Consider the following 22,801-nt stretch of genomic DNA (forward strand, 5'->3'; position numbering starts at 1 on the left):
TGGGCTTGTGGGGCTCAGCCCTTGTCCTGTCTTGTCCCAGGCCAAAGGGCTGAGCTACTTTTTTTTATCCAACTATTCTGCCTGCGTTCCTCCTTATGTGTCAAAGCCCAGAGGGGGCAGGCGGGGGATACTAGAGGCCAGAACAGTCGCTAAGGCACTTACTGAGGGCCAAGTACCCCTGCGTGGTCTCATCTAGTATTTGTAGCATCTGTAAGATGCTGGTCTTTAAACTTGCTTTATAGGTGAGGAAGCATTGTGGTGGTGATGGTGTGTCTTGTTGGCTGGTTGAGTTAGCCTGCCACTTTCAGGATCTGAACTCTGGAGGGGTCAAGGGAAAGCAGTTGGGTATGGAGGTAGGAATGTTTGGCTAGAGGTAGGTGTGTGTGTGTGTGTGTGTGTGTGTGTGTGTGTGTGTGTGTGTGTGTGTGTGTGTGTGTCTCCCCAGGAAAGGCCTGAATGTCCAAAGTCCCCTATGGTCCATACTCCACCTAGCCTCAATTTAGGCAACAGGAATGCTTGCAATACCAAAATTAGCCACACGGAGTCGCCCTTCCTTCAAGATCTCTAGCAGGGATGCCACAGGAGATATGGGGGAGAGGGTTTAGACTTTGTATTTTGATTATATAATAGCTCCTACTCTGCGTTGGACCTTCAGATCACATGGTTTTGTTTCTGTCTCCCGTGGCTCTCCACTTTCTTCCTCTTGGAGTCTTCCCCTCACCTGAGAGGCAGCAACAAGAGCAGGGAGAGAGGGAATCCCAGGATTCAGAGTGTGGCTGCTGTGGGTACATCTCTGGATATAGCTTCCTTTGGCTTTCAAATGTCAAACAGAAAAAGTGGCTTTTCTGCACACACTGTATCTAGTCTCCCTAATGACTTGGTTCAAGGGTTCTGGCTGATAGGGCACCCAACTCTCACATGCATGGGTGCCCCCAGTTCCACCCTGAACTCTGAGGCAGAGGTCGAGACCATGGGGCCAGAGCAAACCCTGGACTCCAGTTCAGACCCTCCATTAAGTGTCAGGACTGGGCCACAGAGAACCCAGGGAGCAGGCCAGCGAGGAGGCTGGACCATGACTCTGGGCTTGGCTACCTGGGAACCGCAGTAGGAGGGCTACAGTTGCCTGGGCTGGGCCAGCGGTAGGGGGGAGTAGAAATGGAACCAAGAGATTGTGATGGCATGAGTTGAACAGACCATCTTATTTGCCTATCCACACTGCCCTCCATCCATCTGTCATCCCATCTTATCCATCTGCCCATCCATTTTATTCTCCGTCCGTCCATCCATCCATCCATCCATCCATCCTATGTACATTCATCTCTTCCATATTTGTTCATCCACCCACCCGTCTATTCATTTTACCCATAGACTCATCCACTTCATCCTGTTTGTCCATGCATCCATGCATCGACCCACCTATCCAGGGCCACCAGATATAGATGTGCAACTTGTTCTTTAGCAGAGAGCCCATGGTTACCAAGTCCTTATATGGCTTCTGGGACTTGACTTGCCTGGGCCAGTGAGGGAATGAAGAAAAGACAGACACATACACACGGAGAGACAGAAGTAGCCGTCTGCATCAGAGAAACTGCCATCGCCCAGAAACTCAGTGTGTTTGTTAGAGAGCTGAACAGTGAGCGGGGTTAGTGTATACATCTGGACGAGGAGGCAAGTTTAGCTAATCTCTCTAGGAACCGTCTCTGCAGTGGAGCAGTCTTGAAGCTGTAAACATCTGGAGGAGTGGAGAGAAAGCTACAGTGGATGTTTTCTGCACACACTGTCAACATTCTCACTCAGACCACAGGAAGGCTTTGCCCTCCCTCTGAACCTCACCGCAGTGGTGGGTGGGAGAGGCTTTGCCAATTTCCTATGGGTCTGAGGCTTTGGTGTCCTCGACATGACTGTAGCTGTGTCACCGGCACACATTCACTCAGGGCTTCCTCTACTCCCCACACATGGTGAACTTTTATCCTTTGTTCTATTAGAGCATAATCTAGGCTTGCCGTGTTTTCTGGGTTCTCTCCGTCTTTGAGTCTTAGCTTCAATACAGTGTGAGTCTAGACCAGTGGCTGGAAGCCATGAGTGGCCGTGGTGTGGACTGTCAGGGTCTGCAACCCAGGCTCCACAGGGCCCTTCTACTGGCACGAGGAAGCCCTGGTTCTGGAAAGATGGGCTGCCACTGCTTCCCCACTGCCTAGCTCTCCAGCTCTGCTGTCCCCTCGTGGCCCCAACTCTCGTCCTACAGTTGGCAACTCATGCAGCTGAAGAAGGCAGGAGGGACTCACAGAACTTTCAGTGGAACCCTGGAACACAAAAGATGGACAAGGGGCTGGGGGATAGTGGTACTGGATGGCCCATGTGACCCCAAACAAGTAACTTCACAGCTTGAGCCTCAGTTTTCTCATCCCCATGCCAAGAGACTGGACCAGGGATGCTCAGTGAGGGAGCCAAGGGAGCACTTGGACTATTCCCTTTGGGAAGGACAGCTAGCTCATCCGGAGCAGGCTGCTGCTTCACCCTCCATGCACCTGTGCCTCCTTCTGATGTTCATAGGCTGAGCCATCTTCAGGACTAGCCAGAGTGGGGGTACTGGCACCAAGAGGTACCCAATGTACTGGGAACGAACACACACACACACACACACACACACACACACACACACACACACACACAGAGAGAGAGAGAAGTGTTCATGGAACCTATGGATAGAGCTGGCACTGAAGTCTGGGAAAGACTTCTTGGTCCAGCAAACACATCCTGGTTAGTCTTCCTTCAGCAGGGAAGGAGTGTATGAGTTGGGTATTGAGGGATGTGTAGGAGTTCCTTAGTCTAAATAGTAGTTTTCTCACAGGTCCTTGGAGGAAGTGTTCTAGGGGTGTCCTGTGAATCCATGGGGCAAGAGTATGGATAGATTCAGAGCTCTGCTCATTAAACTATATTGCCAGCTTGGGAGCTCAAAGGCTGCGGTATAAGCTTGGTCTGTAGTCAAGGCAAAGACCACTTCCTGTCTCTTGTCTTCTGGTGAGCCTGGAAGCAGGGAGCAGCCATCTGTGGCCTCCTCAGAGCACACACCTGTGAAGACAGCCATCCCTTAGTGAGACATGCCAATCCAGGTGCCCTCTGTGGCTGGATATGAGGACACCTTGTTCCAAGGATCCTGCCCCATGACAGCACCAGAGACTGAGCTCCCCTCCTGCATTGGAGGTCTCCTTACACCTCAAAGCAAACTGCACAGATAGTTTGACCATAAAAATTAAAATTTGACAATGCCTGGGAGTGGGGTATTGTAGGTTCAATTTTCTTAACCAACATATTTTATTAGCAACTTAGTAACCGAGCGTACGTCACTTATAACCCAACTAACCAAAACAATAGGAAAAGAGGATTAAGGAACACAATAACAAAACTGTAAGGATATCAGTTCCGAGGAATGATTCTCCTGGCATAATCAGCAGGATTTCTTCTGCTGGAACCTGGGAAGCCTTCCCGCCCCGAAGCCTTCCCTCGAGCGGTTCTCTCTAGGAGTGTCTCGAAGTGCAGCAATGAACAGCCAAAACTATCCAAAGTCTCCAAAAGCCCTGCCTCCAGTTCTGGGCTCATTTGTATATCTCCTCTCAGAGTCTGTTCACAGGATTTTTTCAATGGTCAGCAATCAAGTTCCCGCACAAGGTGGTTGGTCTTCAAGTGGATTAACCTCACCTGTTCTCTCATGAGACCATTCCGATCCCACACTTAGGATCCTAAAAAACATGTTTATCTCTCCTTCAGGATATGGTGAGTTCTTGCCTGTGATCAAAATACTGAGGCAGGAGGCCGAGGCAGGAGGATTACCTTGAGTTGGAATCAGCTGGATTAGAGTGCGATCTGTCTCAAAACAAAACAAAAAACCATAAAACCCAAACCAAAACAAAAAGTAAGGCTTTGGGGACCAGTGTGGTGGCCCCTGCCTGTAATTCTCATACCAGAGGCTGAGGCAGGAAGAGCCTGAGTCTGAGGCTAGCCTGGGCAATGGAGAGGTTATGGTGGGTTTTGTTACTGTTGTTGTTGTTTGTTTTTACAAAACAAAAACAATTAACATAACAACTACAACAAAACTCACCCAAAACTCAAGGGAAAAAGCATGCATACTGGCAGAGAGGATCTCGGAGGCCTTTTCTTGTTGTACCCTCAGAGGCACACTGCCCCGAGTACCCCAAGATTCCTATACGAGTCGGCATTCCTAGAGAAGCAGGGACAACGTGAGGGGTGTAGGTAGAGGTGGAAGGAAGGATGGGTCTCTGGGTGACAGGAGGATGGATGGGTGGATTGATGGATGGATGGATGGATTGGTGCATGATGGATGCAACAGTGGATGAATGGATGAATAGGTGATGAGTGGATTGAAGGTTTATTGAATATATGTATGGATGGATAAATGGAAGGATGCATAGATAGGCAAATAGTAGGTCTATAGATGGATATGTAGTATATGTGTGTGTGTGTGTGTGTGTGTGTGTGTGTGTGTGTGTGTATATATTATATAGATGGATACGCAGAAATTGATTTTAGGAACTGGTTCATGTGATAGTAGGGATTTGGCAAGTTTTAGTTTGCTGAGGGCCATTAGGTTGGGGACTGGGGGACAAGCTGAAGGTCAAGTTTGGGCACAGGGTGCTGGCAGATTTCCTCTTGCAGGCGACGGCCAGTAATTTTCTCTTAGTGGTCAACTGATTGGATGAGGCTCGCCCACACCTCGGAGGGTAACACAATCTGCTTTGAGCCTATTACTAATTTAAATGCCAATCTCATTTTAAAAATATCTTTATAGAATTATGTTTGACCAAACATCTGTGTACTGTGGCCTCTGCATACCTCCTGGCCTGAGACACAGGCAAGGCCCACTGATGGGTGAACAGATGGGTGACCTGGTGTCTGGGGAAGAGCCAAGGCCTAGGGCCAGGTCAGGTGCACACTGGCTGTGTGTGCATTTTCTGACCCAAGTCCTAGAGGAAAAGGCCATTTAGATCCCAACAATGTGGTTTCCTGTGTTCCCAAGGCAGGAAGCCACCACAGCCCAGAGCCCTACAGCCCAGCCACAGCATGCCACAGGAGGGGCTGGGGTGCAGCTCCTCACACTGAAGTGATCAAAATCTCTCACTACAGGGGCTTCTGCTCTTTCTCGGCCACACTGGCCAGGCTAGGTGAGGCAGGGCTTCCTGGAGCTTCAGGTCAATGGGCCTGGCACAGGAAAGCACTGTGGGTAGATCTATGGTTTTGGTGTCCTCCAAGGACCTGGGAGGCCACAGTTGACCAGGTGTCTGCCTTTCTCAGGAGCCTGAGGGAAATTTGGAGGCTGGAGATGGGGCAGGTTTTCTCTGCCCTGTCTTCTCTACATGCCAGAGTTCAAAAGGAGGAAGGAGAATTGTATCCCAGGAGGCTGTTTTGCTGCTGCTCCTCAGGCCACATTTCTAGGGCTAGAGTGAGAGCTTCCCTTCCTTGAAGAGAAATGTCTAATAGTGACTGATGTGGGGTCTCTTTCTGTCTGTGCTGCAGTATAGAATTGCTCAGGCTGTCACTTAAAACCAGCAGACACTTGTTCCCACAGTTCCAGGCCACAGGTCCAAGATGGAGGTGCTAGTTAAACTGATGTCCAGCGAAGGGTCCACTCTGCTTCCACTAGAGCTCCCAGTAGGGGAGGCCCCAGAGGTGTCAGGGGGGACAGCACTGTGTAGTGGAGGCCATGGGGCCTCCCGGCACTATCACAACAGACTTGGGTTTCAGCACAGGACTCCAGCAGGGACACATTGAAACCACAGTGGGTGGGGAGACCAGCATGGACAATACAGGCTGTCATAGCCAGAACAAGACTGGGGTCTATCTCATTTTGTTCCTTAAGCCCAGGAGTAAGGCAAATGGATGAGCCTGACACCCTGGTCATGGAGGCGGGGAGAGGCTGGCCATTGGAGGGCTCTGGTGACAGCTGCAGTGCCTGGGCCATTCTCAGGAAAACTTCTGTGGTCTTTGTAAACCTTGAGCCATCAAACAGGGGTGGCAGCAGCACATGCACCCCTTTAATCCTAGCACTCAGCAGAGGCAGGCACATCTCTGGGTTTGAAGCCAGCCTAGTCTACAGAGGGAGTTCCAGGACAGCTAGGGCTACACAGAGAAACCCTGTCTTGAAAACAAAACAAAACAAAACAAAACAAAACAAAACAACAAAAACATTGAGCCATCTAATTATGAGGGTACAGGACTGTGGATCTTTCTGGTTGCCTCTAAGAGCAAGAGTCTGAGACCAGAGAGGGTAGTGATTTGCTCAATGGTCACACAGCAAAATGAAAGTGATTAGGACAGGAACCCAGCTGTCCCTTATAATAACTAGGGCCAAGGTGATGAAGATGCTGTTGACCACAGTGAGTCTGAACATACGGGAGGCCTATTTATCCATTGCATTGCTTTCTATGTTTTCTGTTCCCTGAGGCCAGCTCTGATCCAAAAATATGAAAGTTCTAGGAAAAAATTCTTTAGTTTGAGATGGTTTTTGTTACTGTGTATTGCTATATTCTGTTGTTGTTATGCTTTTACTGTGTCTAAATTATTTGCAAGCATTTACAAATAGGAAAAAAGCACAGTACACCCCATGTACTGTGCCTACTTTGTGTCCCCCAAGATGACAGCCCTGTCCCAGGGGCTTAACTGGACACATCCTAGTTGAAAGTTTGCACATGTTTACTGAGCCTGTCTATGTTAGTGATGCACACAAGGCTACAATGGAACAGACCCCATCTTTTGCTGCAGGGAAACAGGTGTGTGTGTGTGTGTGTGTGTGTGTGTGTGTGTGTGTGTGTGTGTATTGACTCTGTAAGGGAAGAGACATGGGGGGGGCACATCTCTGAATGAAGGAGCTTTGAAGGAAATATGTGAGTATACCATTCCAGACCTGTTCCTTGCAGACTCAAAGGTTTGTTTGGGGAGGTTGATATGGCAGGAACAGACCCTTTGGGGCTACTGCCTGGGAGTAGAAGCTAGACCAGAGGGTGGAGAGGATTGGGTTTCAAGTAGGAATGTGGTGTAATCTGTTTGCACTTGGCTATGGCCTGTGGATTGATGGACATCAGGCTGGTGGTGAGAGCCAGCCTATGGAAAGGTGTGAACTGGTGCGTGGTGGGATTTGGGGAAGAAGGCTGGGGTTCAGATGCCCATCAGGGTAACCAGAGGGAGGGAGTTAGAGACAAATGGGAGGAGGTGGGAGCAGCAGGGCCCATGAAAGGCCTATGATTTCCAACCCACCATCAGCCAGTGCTGGCCTTGCTTCACACATTCTGAGGGACCCAGTGCTTTGGTTTCTATACTGCTTATCCACTGCTGTGTGAATATGGCCGTCAAACTAATGGCTTAAAAGAGGTTCCTCCACAGCTTGTGAGGCAGGAATGATGGGGTGGGCTACTCCTGGTTTGGAGTCCCTAGAGGCTGAGTTGGGCATGGCAGCTGGGCCTGGTGGGGCCTGCGGTGAGGAGCTGGCTGCTTTCTCAGTGTAGGGTAATTGGCTTCTCCAGCTACCCAAGAAGTGTGCTTGGATGACCTCTGGTGCTTCCCAATCAAATCAAGTTGTCAATGGAAATTAACCAGCTCCAGGCCCAGCTCTTACAGCTTCAGTCTTGCCCCATAAGCACCTTGTGCTGATGACGAAGCCTTTAAAATACAAGCTTGATGAGCAGCTGGGCCTGATGCTGGGGTGTGGGGGATGTGGGGGATGTGGGGGTGTGGGAGATAGGGGTTTGTGGGAGACACTCAAGATTTCCCAAACCAGGGCTGGAGAGGTTACTCAGCAGTTTGGAGTACTGGTTGTTTTTCCAGAGGTCCTAGATTCAATTCTTAGCACCCACATAGGAGCTTCCAATGATGTCTAACTCCAGTTCCAGGAGCCTGTGCAGATTCCAAGGATACACGTGATGCTTTGAAATACATACACAAAAGATAATTAATAAAAAAGATCACCTAAGCCATTCCTATCAGCATAGTTAGTGTGTGTGTGTGTGTGTGTGTGTGTGTGTGTGTGTGTGTGTGTGTGTGTAGGGCATGAATCCCTCTTGGAGCTGGCTGCCACACTCCCTTTCTGTACAATGCTGAATGTTTCATTGGTCTTGGAGAGGCCAGCAGCATGGTCCGGACAAGCTTTGAATGACAGCAGGCAAGAGTCAATTTAGACAGCAGGATGATTGTCCCTGAAGAAGGCCAGAGACAGGTGAAGGAGGCTCCTCCGGAGAGCCAAGACCTCAATGGGACTGGGGACAGGTGCTCTGAAGTGGAGCACCATACTTGGGGACCTAGCCCTGTGTGCTGAGCTTCTGCCTCTGAGGTGGGATAGAGACAGTCACACGCAGGGACCTCTGGGCTGCCGTTTTGCAACGAACTGCCTGCAGGTCTCCACTTAAGACACTCGCTAAGTGTCTGGCCACTGAGAGAATCCTATAGTCCTAAGCAAGGTACCTTTGAGGGCATCTAGTGAAGTGAGTGCTGGAGTCATCCCAGGCTGTGCTCATCAAGTCACCATCCGGGGACTTGCCTGGAAGAAGGGTACTACTCTTCTAACATACTTGGCCAGCTCTGGAGTATAGGCTGGAGCAGATACTGTTCTGTCTGCAGAGGATACATGTTGGGTGAGATAGGTGAGCTCCCTGAGCTCAGGAGTTTGGTACAGGTGGATAGCTCAGCTGGAAACTAATTAGAATAACTTCAGATTGTGAACTGGTCAGACAAGGAGGCAATGGGGGGAGGTATAAGAAAGACTAACGGAGGCCCACTGTCCGGTGGCCAGTCTAGAAAGGCTTTTTGTGAGGAGACAGCCTTGGGTGGATTCCACCAGCTAAGAGGGATTGAACTTAACCAAGGACTGAGGATGAGAGAGAGAGTTCTAGGCTGTCAGAACAGCATGTACAAAGGCCCCCTGGGGAGGAGAGATCACGTTGCATCATGAGAATGTCAGAAATGTTGAAGACACTGGAGGAAGACAGAGTCCTGGTCCTCCAACTCTGTCACTAGTGTCTGGATTGGGGGGGGGGGGTTTGAAAGGGACTCAAGATGCTGATAGTTGAATGAATAGGAGGTGTGGGGTGCCATGGGCTTATAATGCAGTGTGGGAGATGATCAAAATGGTAGGAGGGCACAGAGTCAGAAGGAGATGTTAAGCCAGGTCTAACTTAGCGGAACTGATTAAACCCTTACTGTGTACCAGCTCCGGGGTGTGGGGTTCATCTGCATGCAGTCTGTGGCCAGCAGTGGGGCCTTCTAGGCTCAGCCCTAAGGTCCCTGTGCCAAGGAAGGCATGAGAGAGAGATTGGGGGGGTACTGGTGTGAGGGGGAATACCTTCTGGAAGGGAGGGGCTGCCATCTAGGATGGGGACACAGGCTCAGGGAATCAGGAAGCTAGATGGCGGTGGTGACAAGGTGGGGGCATCTGTGGCTCCAGGCGATGACCCTGAGCTGCTCTGTGGACCGCCAGGGTCAGCACAGCCTTGCTCAGCCCATGTTGAGTCACAGGCCTGAACTGGGCCAGGACAGGGTGCCAATGACCAAGGTGACATCCCAGGCTCCACCTTGCTGACCTGCCTGGGTGTGGGGGAGCCCCAAAGCCTCTGAACCTCTATTCCCAAGCCAGACTCTGCTAAGAGCTGGTAGCTGAAGCTGGTAAGGGTGAGGTAGGGTAGACAAAACAGCAGGGGCAGTTGAGAATTGATTTAGGGCGTCCCCTTGCTTGCTTCCCTGTTTCTCTAGCCAGTAGCCAGCAGACCTAAGGATCTGGAGTCCCAAATCGACTCAGAACTGGGGTCAGAGGGTCCTCAGCTACCCCTGGGAAGGGCTCCTGGAACCTCCTAGAAGTGCCAAGTGCCCTGGGGGCGGGGCAGCAGAACAGGGGACATTCCTGACTTCAGGAACCTGATAGGAAATTTGATTCCAGCTTCTGGTGGTGGGAGGGAGTGTGTGTGTGTGTGTGTGTGTGTGTGTGTGTGTGTGTGTACGTACTTACATGCAGGCAGGAACTTTGTGTGTGTGCACACATGTCTGCAGCATGAGTGTGTGTGTGAGGCTTCCAGTATGGTGTGGGGGGGGGGGGGAAGGGAGAGGAAGGAGGTCCCAGTGCTGTGTGTGTGTGCCCGCGGGTGTGCCCGGGCCTCTGGCCTAGAGGAGTGCACGTGTGACAGGCCTGCCTCTTGTCGGGTGTGAGGGGAGAGGCCCGCCCCCTCGCTCCTCTGTGCCGCTGGCACTGGGCCTGGGTCCCCACCACCTCGGCCTGGCGGGGCTCCAGCAGACGCCCTCGGGGTACGCACCCGGGCTCCCCGTTCTTATTCCTCACAATCCCTCCTCCCCTCTCCTTGTCCCCCCTCCCCCTGCCGGGCGTGGAGGGCCGGGGTGGGAGGAGATTGCGCCTGAGTTTCTATTTCATACCTCGCGGCTAAAACTTTCTTTCTGTCTCGCTCCCACAGTCTGCAGCTTCTCCTGTCATCGGAAATGCCAGGCCAAGGTAAGGGGCAGCCGGCCCCGGTAGAGGACGGCTGGGGAGGGGAGGGACTGCTACTCTTTGTTTATGCAAAGCACGGAGCGCGCGGGTCAAGGTAAAGGCCAAGGCGGTGGAGGCACTGGGGGTCCTAATCCCGCCAAGCTCTGCCCAGCGCCGCTGCCTCACTCGTCCAGCCTAGGGTAGCCTGCTTGACAGAGAGTGGAGGCGGGGCCTTGGAGATATCTGACGCTGTGCTACCCATTCTTCTTGGGCCAGCCCCACATTTGGGTACTTCCTTTCTTCAGTGTTTCCTGGTGTGTCGTGCAGGGGTGGGCAACTGAGGCAAGAAGAAGATAGGAGCGATTGCTGGGCCCTAATTGTTGAACCATCCTTTTAGATCGGGGCAGAGGGTGGTGGGTCAGCTTTGTGGAATAATGGGGAAGTGGGGGTGTCATAAGTCAGGAAGGAAACTGCAGGCAGGTGGACCTTCTAGAACTCTCCAGCTTCTGCTCAGACTCCAGGCCGTGTCCCTTCCCTGCTGGTTCACCTGCCCTTGCTGTGTAAACTTGACGCTCTGGCAGGAGCCCAGGTGAGAAGGAGGCCGGAGTTTAAGCTCAGGGTGCCTAGCCCCATCCTTTCCCTGCCTTTATTTTCTGGTAGTTGCGTGATGGTAGGTGTGTCATGACTCTAACTGAGCCTGCTTCATCCCAAGGATATGGGGATACGGAGCCCACCTCCCAAAGCGCTGCTGAGTATTAAGTGGGCTAAACCTATGAATACTCAGCTAAGTGCTGATACTCAAGAAACAACCAAACCAAACCAACCAACCAACCAACAAAAACTGGTACAGAGGAGCAGGGCCTGGTTGGGAGGAGAAGGGGCTGTTGATGAGATGTCAGGTTTGGGAGGAGTCTGCCCCCTCATGCCCCCACACCCCCCCCCCTTTTTGAATATGCTGCAAGCACTCCCTGGAAGAGGTGCTTTTCCCTGACTGTAAACTCTGGATTGCAAAGGGTCTGGTGACTTGCAGTAGGAATAGGGGCTATCTGTCTTATCTGCCTGGGCCAGCTTTATCTTTGGGTGTATGTGTGTTTCCCCCTTCCTCTGCCTACTGCCGTCTTCATTCGGTTCATCTGGGGCAGAGTTCTCCAATCTTTAACCCCAGGAACTTCCAAATTGCTTGCTCCTCCCTCCCAGCCCTTTCCTATGTCAGTGTGTCTCAGTAAAATGAGCATTTGTGCTCTGTAGGCCTAAGCTTTAAGTAAGGTACGTCCAGTACATACACTAGCATATTTCAGTCTTGTAATCCCACGGGCACCAGAAGACCGTGTTGTCTTGCAGTTGGAGAAACAGAGGCACCAAAGAGTGCGGATGCAGTCCCTCTGTCATGTAGCTCTTGGTGGTCGCTTGGCTATCTTTCCCTGTTCACTGGCCCGTGACTCTCTCTCCTGATCTGCACTCCTCTTTTGCTTTTCATCTCTTACGAGCAGCAAGAGACACGTGAAGAGGTGACAAATTCACTCTCAGTGAAAAGTTAGTCACGGGGGGAATATAAGTGTCTCAGAAAGATGTGACAGACACTGTGGCCCCTTGTTTCGGAGGGGTGCCCAAGAAGATGACTTTTAGGCGTGACAGCCTTCCTGACGGGGTCTCACCTGTGCTGGAGGTGTAGGGACCCCAGGCTACTGCAATCCTGCATTGCCCAACCGAGGAGGCCAACCAGAAAGGGAGGGGTCGGGCAGGGCACCTCCGTACAGATGGAGCTTTTCATAGGATTTTCCTCCCTGGGAAGTGGAACCTCTTGGTGGTGTGACTCCACCCAGCTGGCAGGGCTCTCCTCAAACCACAGCTTTCACCGTAGCCCTGCCTCTGCCTCCGGCTGGCAAGCTCAATTCTGTATTGTGGCCTTGTAGCTAGATCAGCTTGGTGGCTATCTCCTCCTTTCCCTGCTTCTAGAGGATTCACCAAGCAGCTGGCCAGCCCGCTGTATGTATGAGACATTGCTCTAATGGAGTAGATAAGAGTACTAGGCAGGATTATCCCAGCGTGAGGTCTCGGAGGAGATGTTACAGGACCCAGAAGATGTCTCTGGTACTGTGAAAGAGGAGAACAAATGCAAAGGCCCTGAGGGGAGATGAGCTTGATGGAAGGTCACGTCGAAGGCTGGTGAGTTCAGAACCGGAACTGGGCTGCCTCTGTGAGAGGCTGTGTTGCACAGGGCCAAGGGCAGGCCCAGAAGCTGCTAATGGCAGCTACCCAAGACTATCTAGCAGCTTAGCTAGTGCTATGGCACTCAGGACCATGGGGTGGTGGTGAGGAAGGGGCCAGTTGGGGTGCATTTCAAGGTTCAGAGCCTTGCCAGTGGGTGGGATGCTGGGTGTGAGAGAGAATGACTGACTCATAGGTCTTTGGCCAGAGTGACTGGGGACATATGGCTTCATTTACCGAGGAGAGGAAGTGTGGGAGAAGGTTCCTTGAAAGCACTGTGGGGATTTTCCTTTGTTTTGTGTCTTTTTCCAGTTTTCACCCTTCCCTCCATTGGGGAGTTTTCTTGCTTGTTCTTAGTTCGTGCCTTCTAGAATGTTCCTGTGGTGTGAACTCATGCTTGGATGGGGCTGGGGTATAGATACACAGAAATATAATGTAGCAAAACTCCCTAAAGTTAGAAGCTCAAAGGACAATAGCCATGTGTGTTGCACACTGACTTTGAGGTCTGGAGTTGGAGAGGGGCTTGGCTGGCCAGTTCTAACCAGGCATAGCATGGCAACCAACATCGTCTCCACTACCACTATCCATATTAGAGACTGAACTCAGGGCCTCAGACATGACAAGCAAGCATGCTACCACTGAGCTACATCCCTAGCCTCGTGTTGCTTTTCTTTGAGAGAGGGTTGCTAAGGCAGAGCAGACCTTGAACTCTGCTGTAGCCCAGGCTGGCCTTAAATGTACCATAGTCCTGTCTTGGCTTATAAAGTAGCTAAGATGACAGGCCTGTGCCATCAGGTCTAGTAGCAATCTTTGAAAGGCCTTATGGAATTTGAGGGTCCTGGCTGTTGGTAAAGATCCCTCTTTTGCCTGCTAATGGCGCTTGAGCATTCTCATGTGATACTGGTTTCCTGGAAGTGACTTAAGAGCATGGAGGCAGAAACACTATGTCTTGCCCATCCCAGCCTTAGCAGTCTCATGATGTCACCTCTGCACTATCCTCCAGGACACAGGGCAACCTTGTGAGGTGGAGGGTCCTGTATGGGCTTGCGTGACAATAGGTGGAATGCATGGAATCTTCACAGTGGAGCCATGTTAAGGCCATGTTGTTAGTTACTTCTGTGGCTGTGACGAAATGCCCAACAGAGGCTATTGAAGGGAGGAAAGGCTTATTTTGTTTCACGGGTTCTGAGGAATTTTATTTCCATTGTGGTGGCAAAGGCATGGTGGTGGGTTCATGAGGTAGTGCCTGAGGAGAGGCAGAGCCTAGAGGTGGAAATGGGGTGGGGGTGGGGCTATCACTTTTAGAGGCTTACTGCAGTGATCTGCTCCCATGGCTCCGGCCCACCTTCTAAAGGCTCCTCAGCCTTCGGAATCACTCTATAAACTGGGGACCAAGCATATCCAACAAGAGCCCATGGGACAGGGGAAGGGGGTAGGGGGGGGGCGGAATATTGAGATTCAAACTACATCAGAAGCTGGCTACAGCTGCTCAGAGAAGAGGGCCAGGCTAAGCGACTTGGGGAGCTGCCTGAGTGGCAGAGTGTATCTCTGGTGATACACAATCCTGTCTCCTCACCTGCATCTGCACAGGACTTCCCAACAGGCAAGATACTCCAGTTCTTCTTCACAGGCTATGCAGTGGGTGGGGCTCACCATAACCCTATACCTTATTTTATATATCCACCATTGAAACCTAGCAAGGGTGGCCAAGGGGCTCCTGGCATCTGGTACAGTGGGCTTGTGCCAGGGTTGACCAGGTGAGAGGGGACCAAAAAATGAAGGCAAGTGAAAGAAACAAGGATTTGGGACAGAAGGGACCAGAGTCTCAGTATGGTCCCCTTCTCCAATTCTTGTCAATGCTAATTCTCCCATAAACACTCACTCTTGTACATGGTAGGAAGCAAATGCTGGCCATTCATTTCTTCATCAGTAACATGGTGCTTATAATGGTACCTATATTGTTGGCGGGGGGGGGGGGGGGGGTTCTTATGAATGGTAACCCAGCTAGAGCATCAACTTCAAAACATAGTGGTCAGGAGGTTATGAATGAATATTGATTCACTTTAGTTTATTCTTCTGACGGACGCTTACCTCATGAAAGGTGGAGGGAATAAGAGAGCCCAGAGCAGCTTGCCAAGACAATGATGTCAAGACTAGATGACTAGACAGTTGCACAAGTGCTATCTCCTCTCCCTTCTCTCTGTCATCCCCGAAGAGCAAGGTCATTGCAAATGCCACTGTAGTGGCTGTTTGCCAACTTGTGACACCTAATGCACAGAGATACCATGGCTTGAGATCTTGTATGGGCGTTGGAGTCACCCGGACACTTTAACACAGACATGTGGGCAATGCTCTGCATGCTGTGCTTGGGCACCGGGATTCTTGGGAAGTGGCCAACTGTAGCAGGGATGTTTCTAACCAAGCTTGGTATGGCTTTTTTTTTTTTTTTTTTTAATTTTTTTTAGCAGTTTCACTCTGAGGTGTTTGTCAGAGGGAAATAAAAGCACTCCCGTGTGATGAGTGTACAGGTAGTAAAGTCAAACTGGGAAAAATTAAAAATATTTTGCACCAGTGAACAATGAGTGAACATATGGGGATGCAGTCTTCAGAGTCACATTCCTGGGCATTAAAGAGTCATGGACTTGGGCTGGGGATTGTGGTTCAGCTGGGAGAGCACTTGCCTGAGGCAGGAAGCCCTGGGTAACTATCCCCTGCACCCCATAAACCAGGTGTAGTGGTGCAAACCTGTGATCTTAGCGCTGTGGGGGTGGAGGCAGAAGGATCAGGCGTTCAAGCATGTCTTCATTTACATAGTGAGCTTGAGGCCAGTCTGGGTGACACGATTCCCTATTCCAAAACAAATAAACAAGCAAGCAGCAAAGGCATGGAGTGGCCTTATACAGAGGAGACCCAGAGACTTGGTCTGAGTGAGTGAGAGGAGCCAAACCCAGAAAGGGTGCATCCTTGATGATGTGTTGTTATCTATAGGTGGGCAGAATTCCATTGATCAGGACTAGCTCAGTAGGTACTGGGAACAGGAAGTTGGGGAAGAGGGCCAGCTGATAATGTGGAGGGTGTTGGGTAAGCAGAACTGTTTAGGTATCAAGGTGCATGTACCTGTCAAGCCTCCAGAGCCCTCCTAGCATCCAGGAGGTGAAGGCAGGAGGATTATAAGTTCTCTGAAAACCAAACCAGGAAGCCTGAGAGACGACAGCTCAGTCAGTAATGTGCTTGACACACAAACATGGGGCCCTGGATTCAGATTGTCAGCACTCAAGTAAAAGCGGGTAACAGAATCAGGGACAGCCCCTACTCCCATTATTAGTTGACACTATAGGTCTTCTTGTGGTGTGCTTGATCCCTCTGGCTCCCTCTCTCCTTCCTCCCACTCTTCCACAGAACTCCCCAAGCTTGACCTATTCTTTGGCTGTGGGTCTCTGCATAGCAGAGTGTCATTAATAATGTCAGGGGTTGGGTCTCTCCTGTGGGGTGGTTCTCAAGTTGGGCCAGTCATTGGTTTGCCATTCCCTTAATTGATAAGTATTTCAAGTATTGATTTTCAAATACTGGAACAGCCTTGTCTTCCTGAGATAAATCTCATTTGGCAGTGGCATATAACTCTTTTTATATGTCATGGGATGAGATCTGCCAGTGTTTGAGTGAGGATTTTACATCTATACTTATGAGAGGTTGGGCTATGGTTTTATTTTTTCTACAATGTCTTTGTCTGGTTTGAGTAACAGGTGAAGCTGGCCTCAGGATGAAGTGAGATACCTTTTATATTTTTGATGTTATGTTTTTGAGACAGGGTTTCACTGTGTTGCCCAGGCTATCCCATAACTCAAGGGAACATCCACTGTCTCAGCCTCTAACTGGGATTATAGATGTGTGTCACTGTGTCTTTTTTGGAAGTGTTTGTAGACCATTGAAATAGATTATTCTTTAAATAGAATTCTTTAATGTAGAAGTCACCTGTGATGCCATCTAAGTCTGGATTTTTCTCTGTGGGAAAAATTTTTATTGCTAATTCAATCTATATGGTGTAAGGACTATTCAACTTTTCTATTTCTTTTTGGGTCAGATTTGGTAGTTTGTATCTTTCTAGGAAAAGTATTCATTCCATTGTAGTTGCCTAACTTTGTTGATGTTTATAGCATTACTTCATATATACTGTTTTTTTTTGGATGGGATCACTCATGATTTCATCTTTCTCATTTCTGATTCTGTTCCTTTGAATCTTATTTCTTTCTTTTTTTTGTTGGTCATCCTAGCTACAGACTTACCAATTTCCTTCATCATTTAAAGGAACCCACTCTCTCCTCCTCATCTTTAGAGGATTTTTCATTGTAATGTCATTTACTGAGTGCCCTTGTACAGTGGTTCATCACTCTGGAAACACCACACAGAAAGCAGGTGTGTGTCCAGGCTCTCCGAGGAGAGCGTTGAGGTGAAATCGCTGCACTGGCCCCACAGCTGGCGGGAGGGAACCAAGCTACCAGTGCAGGTCCGAGTGTTTGGCTTCAGAGCTTAGGACCTTTCAGTGTGCAGGGGACCTCTCTGTTGCTTGTGCAGGCTGTACCATCTGTGTCTGAACTCCATTACTAAGAGAAAAGTTACAGTCCAGTGCCCCTGCCTGTGAGCTACAGCAGCCCCTGGCTAGCCTCCTTCCATCTCCTTTAGCAGACCACATTGTCTCGGTGAGGGTCCTTATTGCAGTCTACCACCCCCAGTGGCTCTGATCCTAGATCCCCTGACAGCACCACAGCAACTCACAGCATGGTCTCTGGAAGCAGGTTTTCATGAGGTGCTGGTGCAGCACTGGCTTTTGTTCTCCAGGCGTCTGCTTTGCCTGTGGGAGGGGTCCGCGGTGAGGTGGGCCTTGCAAAGCCATTGCTGCTGTGTTGTGTGAAAACGTTGCAAGAAGTTGTTATGCTCTCTTTCCTACTGCTGCCCTCTTCCACTGGTTCCTTCTGAGGCAACAGTGTGTGTGTGTGTGTGTGTGTGTGTGTAGTGTATAGAGGTAACATGTAGGTTTGGAGTGCATTGCAATGTACACATACCCTCCCCATCCACGAGGACAAGGCTAGCGGAGAAAGTTATACTGAGCCCCAAACCGGCTTCTTGTTTTCCTTAACTGTGACTTCCCAAAGCACTAATTATTTTTAGGGGGGCCATTTCATACTCTGGGCTGTGTAAACATCACATGGGGGTTCAAAAGTCAGAGAGGACTTAGGAGTTCAGAATGGTGGGAGGGAGGACACATAGAACAGAGAGGGAGGTACACGGGAGGTGGGAGATAGAGGATTGGAGGCAAGAAGAGCGGGGGAGGGAGGAGGCGGATCATGGGAGCCATGAACCTTGTGAAATTTGCTGAGGGAGCACAGGTCAGCATAGCCCCATGGTGGGGTGTAGGGAGCTGAGAGAGGCAGATGGTACTACATGGCTCTGAGATACAACCTGAGACCCAGTGGGCTCCGTGCAGGCTTTGCTTAGAGGCCAAGGTTTGGTGTTATGTCATTGCCCTAATCCCCCCCCCCCAACACAATATCAGGAGAGGTGGTGGGCAAGGTTGGGGCTCTGGGCCTTAGACACTGATGGATCCTGTCCCTTCCATTCACACAAGCTGTCCTCTGTCAGTACACACTCGTTTTCTTATTGGTGTAAAAAAAAAATGGTCACAAAGGAATGGTGAAATGGCTCATGGGAAAGGTGCTTACCATCAAGCTTGGAACCCTCATGGTAGGAGAGAACTGACTTTTTGCAAGTTGTCCTCTGGCCTCCATATGTGTATGTATGTGTTTGAGCACACACATGTGCACGCACATGCACACACAGACCCAGACCTGTAGTGCAGGCTTGTAATCACATAACCACAGCTGGTCAGGAGGCTGAGGCAGGATACTGAAAGTTCAAGCAAGCCTTGGCTACAGGATGAATTCGAGGTCACCCTATTAAGACTTTCTCAAAAAGAAAAAGGAAAGAGAAGAAAAAAGAGGTGGGATGTATCTTAGTGTTAAAGTAGGCACTTGCTTAGCACTCCAAGGCTCCAGTTTCAATCCTTAGCAGCACAGGCAGGACGTGCTGACATTGACCTTGCTGTCATGCTGACCTCGCTAGGCTGGTGTGAGGATTAGACACCCTGCAGTTACAATCCTGGCATGTGATATAGGCCCTGGCTCAATCAATGACTCTTAATCTAATAGTCGGACATCCTAGGATTATAAGGTACAAAGTGTCCCCACAATAACATAGGGCTCAAGGCCCCAGGAGATCCACAGTGTCAAGTTGGGGTACTCCTCAGAATGACACAGCCACCTGCTGGCTGGCCAGCTTCCTCCCTGGTTGGTCTGCCTTTTTGTTCCACCCTGCTGAAGACTCCTAGGGGGGTTCTGGTGTCTGGCTGATGTATGACTTGGCTAGTTGTCCCCTGCAGTGGGCAGGTGGGTGGATGTTCGTGGGGGGCCATTAGGAGGAGTCACAGATTAACGCCCTGGCCTGTTCCCACTGGCCTTGGCCTGGGGCACCCAAGCGAGGGTGCCCAAAGGTGGCTGGGTTCAAGCCAGGCACAGCAGGGGGCAGGTCATTTCTGGGTCACGAATGATGGGAGGGGCAGCCAGAAGCCTCTTCCTGTCTATGGAAACTCACACGGCTTGGATTCCACCACCAGGTACGGTTGCAGAGATCCTGTGTCCTTGAGCCTATGGGATCCACGGAATCCAATCCTCAGGACTGCTCGGTAATGGCCGTGAAAAAGTGCCCACTGGGACAGAGAGGGAAGTGGGCTGGCAAGTTGACAGTGTGCTCTCGTGACCAGAGGGATTGGCATGAGGTCCTTGGATTTGAATGCAGGATTGAGATCTAACCTTAGTAGGCTCTGAGCTGACCCCGAGTCTGTCTTTACTAGCTGGGATATGAGGCTTCTTCATGATTTGAATTCTCCACCCACGGAAGGTCTTCGCTCATGTGTTACGGAGAAATGCTTGGAACCATAGGTAAATGCACGTGGTCTCACTGTCATTCTGCTGGAAGTGGAGTCTGAAGGTAGCAGCCCCAGACTGTCTTCATTTTCTGCCTGACTAAGGCTTGCCTGCCTCTCAGGAAAGATGGCACTGGGTCTTATGAGGTGGTGAGCTCTTAGCAGCCGGGTGTCACGGAGAGGAAGGCTGGATCAGAGGCAGTCGGTGTCTTGTTTGAGGATCTGGGCGCCAAGCGTCAGAGCTGGTTTATTTCCTGCCTCTGCTGCAGAGGAGTGGCCTTAGGCCGTCTCTGCAGTGAGTTGGTGCTCACTGATGGACTGGGCTTGTCTGCTGGCAAGGATCTTAGTGTGGATGAAGTCAGCGAGGTGCGGAGTGTGATCTGCAGTGCGTGGTGTACTGTAGCCAGTGATTTGTTACTGTGGTGGTTAACAGGATGCTGATTTGACCCGTCTGAGGATCCCAGAGCAGAAATACCTGTGACACCTGATCTTGTGGCCAGGTGTGCTTGCTGGGCAGCATGTACGTCTGCCCTCTCCTTTGAGGTGCCTTGGGCCTTTGGAGGGGTACTTCTTGGGTTGAGTTATTTCTCTCTAAAGACTTGATCCTTTCTTGTCCTCTGGTTATTATGACCAGAGGTGTAGGTTGTTTAAAAAAAAATTAGTGTGTGTGGGTGGGGGGGGTGTGTGTAGTGTCTGTGTAGTGTGTGTATGTGCCCACATGTGTACGTGGGTGTGTGAATGTGTATGTGGTGGCCACAGGACAACCTCAGGTGCCACCTGCACGAACACCATCCTTTGAGATGGTCTCTCTCACGATCAGGTTAGACTGGCTGGCTAACTTGCCGTAGATGTCCTTCTGTCCCTGCCTTCCAGAGCTCGGGTGCATGCTATTATTACTGGGAACATTTTTATGTGGGCTCTGGGCATTGAAATGGGAACCTTGTGCTCGCATACTGACTAAGCCATCTCTCCCTCCTCTCCTACCTACATTTTCAACTTATAATTTTTTCAGATTTACAGAAAATTTATGGAAGTGTCTGAGAATGTCCCTACAGCTCTCACTGTGCCATGTTAAGTCATGGCACCACAGTTGTCAAAAACAGAGAGGTTCCATTGATCTGATGCTACCAGCCAATAGACAGAGCTGAATAGGATTCAATCAGAATTCCCATGGCTGCCCTGGAATACAAACAGAGAATACACAATGCAACAGTGTCTCCTTATCCCCTTAGCCTAGAGCAGCTCCTCCATCTGTATTGCTGTTCATAGCTTCAGCCATGTTACTTGGAAGATGTGCTCAGTTGGGCTTGGCTGTCTGTTCTATCGTTCTATCATGCCTACACCGGCTAATCGCAACGAGTTGCCCCTTATCCGCTGTTTCTCAAGGTGATGGTCACCTTTTTGTGTTCATATGGCCTTCACCCCGTAGGCTGTAGTCTGGTGTTGCATGCTTTTCCTGTGATACGGGAGCCCCGCCTCCGCCCCGAGATGGTAGTACCCTCAGTACTCGACTGTTTATGGAGTCAGCACACCCAAGAAAGATGCCTATGCCCTATCTGTTAAGGACCTTATTTAGGGTGCAGGCTTCCCAGGACTGCGGGCTGGCAGCTATGGGGAGGGTACGGCCAGCCAATGGGCTGCAAACTTAGACAGGGTTTCCTGTGCTCTGTTCTGGAGACAGGGCCTTTTATTTCCAGAACATCTCAGCATTTGCTCTTGAATCCTTCAACGGATTAGAGGAGGCCCAGGCACGTGATTGAAGGTCTCTTCCATCTTAAAAGGTCGCTGATTGTGGGTGTCATTCATATCTGTAACGTGCCTGTATAGCACTGCCTAGACTGTATTCGGTTTGCTCCCTGCTAACAGCCTGCCAGGTTGGTGTAGAACTCACCATCATATGTACCCACCTGTGCTCTAAAGGAAACTGAGAGCTGTTTTGTGTCAAGAGTGGAAAGGATCAGGGTACAGGGCCAAATTGGAAAAGAAACATGGAATTCAGGTCCAGTCTACCCTAGCATCCAGGTTGGCTCTGTGGTGGTCTGTCTCTTTTATCCCTAGAACGGGAGAAGTCCTGCTGATTTCAGGCCTGTAGGCAATCAGCCGGGTTTTCCATGGCTGTGTTGGAAGGTGAGTGGGAATGCCCTTCCACAAGGTTGATCTGCAGTTACTTCCAGCTTTGGGAAGGGACACCCCCAAGTTGGAGTAACTTTCATCCTTTCTGGGGACACAGCTAGACTGCCCTTTCTTCCTAGGAGGGCTGAGGTGGTCTGTTGGATCCTCCTCTGGTCTGATCAGCTTGGGAAAGGGAAGCCGAGGTTAACCACAGGCCCCCTGCAGGACTTGTGTCACGTGGCAAGGCGAATATGTGGATGCAAGTGTGAGGAAGACCCCGAGGTGGCAGTGGATGTGACCTAGAGATGCAGAGGGACCTTCTGGGATGTGACCCAGCAGGAGAGCCAATTGCTCTACTGGCCAGAGTTCCCTGCAGTTCTTGTGGGTCTGATTTTCTCAGTAGCTGGGAAGGTACTATGGGAACTTGGGAGAAAGAGACTCTATGTAAAGGAAGAACTCTAAATATTAACTAATCACCCTTTACCCATAAGACTTTGATTTCTGTCTTGGATACATTCAAATCAGATTATGCCAGTAGTACCTGTGTGTCAGTGGTCCTTCATCTAAGAGGAAACCAAGGCTTTGAGTGTTTGGAGTTGCAGAAGCAGGTCAGACAGCAGACATGCTCACACACAACCACCTGGGGATTTTCATCACTGAGAGTAACCCAGTAGTTTTCTTGATCTTCACAGAGGACATTCTAAGGGGACAAGAGGGACCTGGCTTAGCTCTGAGGCAGACCTTCCTGTGGGAGGAGCCTGAGGGGACCCAAGGCCCTAAAGGTACTACTGGGTCCTCTTCAATGAGATCTCCAGAGTGTTGGGGGTACTGACCAAGGAAGGGTTGGGCCGTCCTGCACTGATGATATGTGTGTCCTAGGGGAGGTGGGAGCAGGTGAATGGAGAGTCCTGGAGTCCTTGCTGGCTGGTGCTGACCATGGGTAAAGCAGCACGGGAGGCCTGCTCTGCCCACAAGATCATGTAGCTATTATGTCCATTCCTGTGCCCTTCTGAGAGCCTGGACTCAGG

At 50.5% G+C, this 22,801-nt stretch overlaps 1 protein-coding gene across 6 annotated transcripts in view; it reads left to right on the forward strand.

Moving 5' to 3' along the window:
* Positions 1–22,801, forward strand: part of Tns1 (tensin 1) — a 211,186-nt gene that overhangs the window by 46,315 nt on the left and 142,070 nt on the right. For 4 of the 6 annotated variants that reach the window (XM_051154111.1, XM_051154099.1, XM_051154112.1 and 1 more), the window contains exon 3: positions 10,464–10,501. Coding sequence is in view for 2 of the 6 variants with exons in the window: in XM_051154100.1 (XP_051010057.1) it covers positions 10,464–10,501 (38 nt within the window). In the remaining 4 variants the exon portion in view is untranslated. Of the gene's footprint in view, positions 1–10,180; positions 10,300–10,463; positions 10,502–19,303; positions 19,422–22,801 lie in introns of those variants that run through there. The other 2 variants (XM_051154105.1, XM_051154102.1) reach the window with 2 other exon arrangements.

This window comes from Acomys russatus, chromosome 12, assembly GCF_903995435.1.
Source record: "Acomys russatus chromosome 12, mAcoRus1.1, whole genome shotgun sequence".
In the NCBI taxonomy this organism is placed as follows: Eukaryota; Metazoa; Chordata; class Mammalia; order Rodentia; family Muridae; genus Acomys; species Acomys russatus.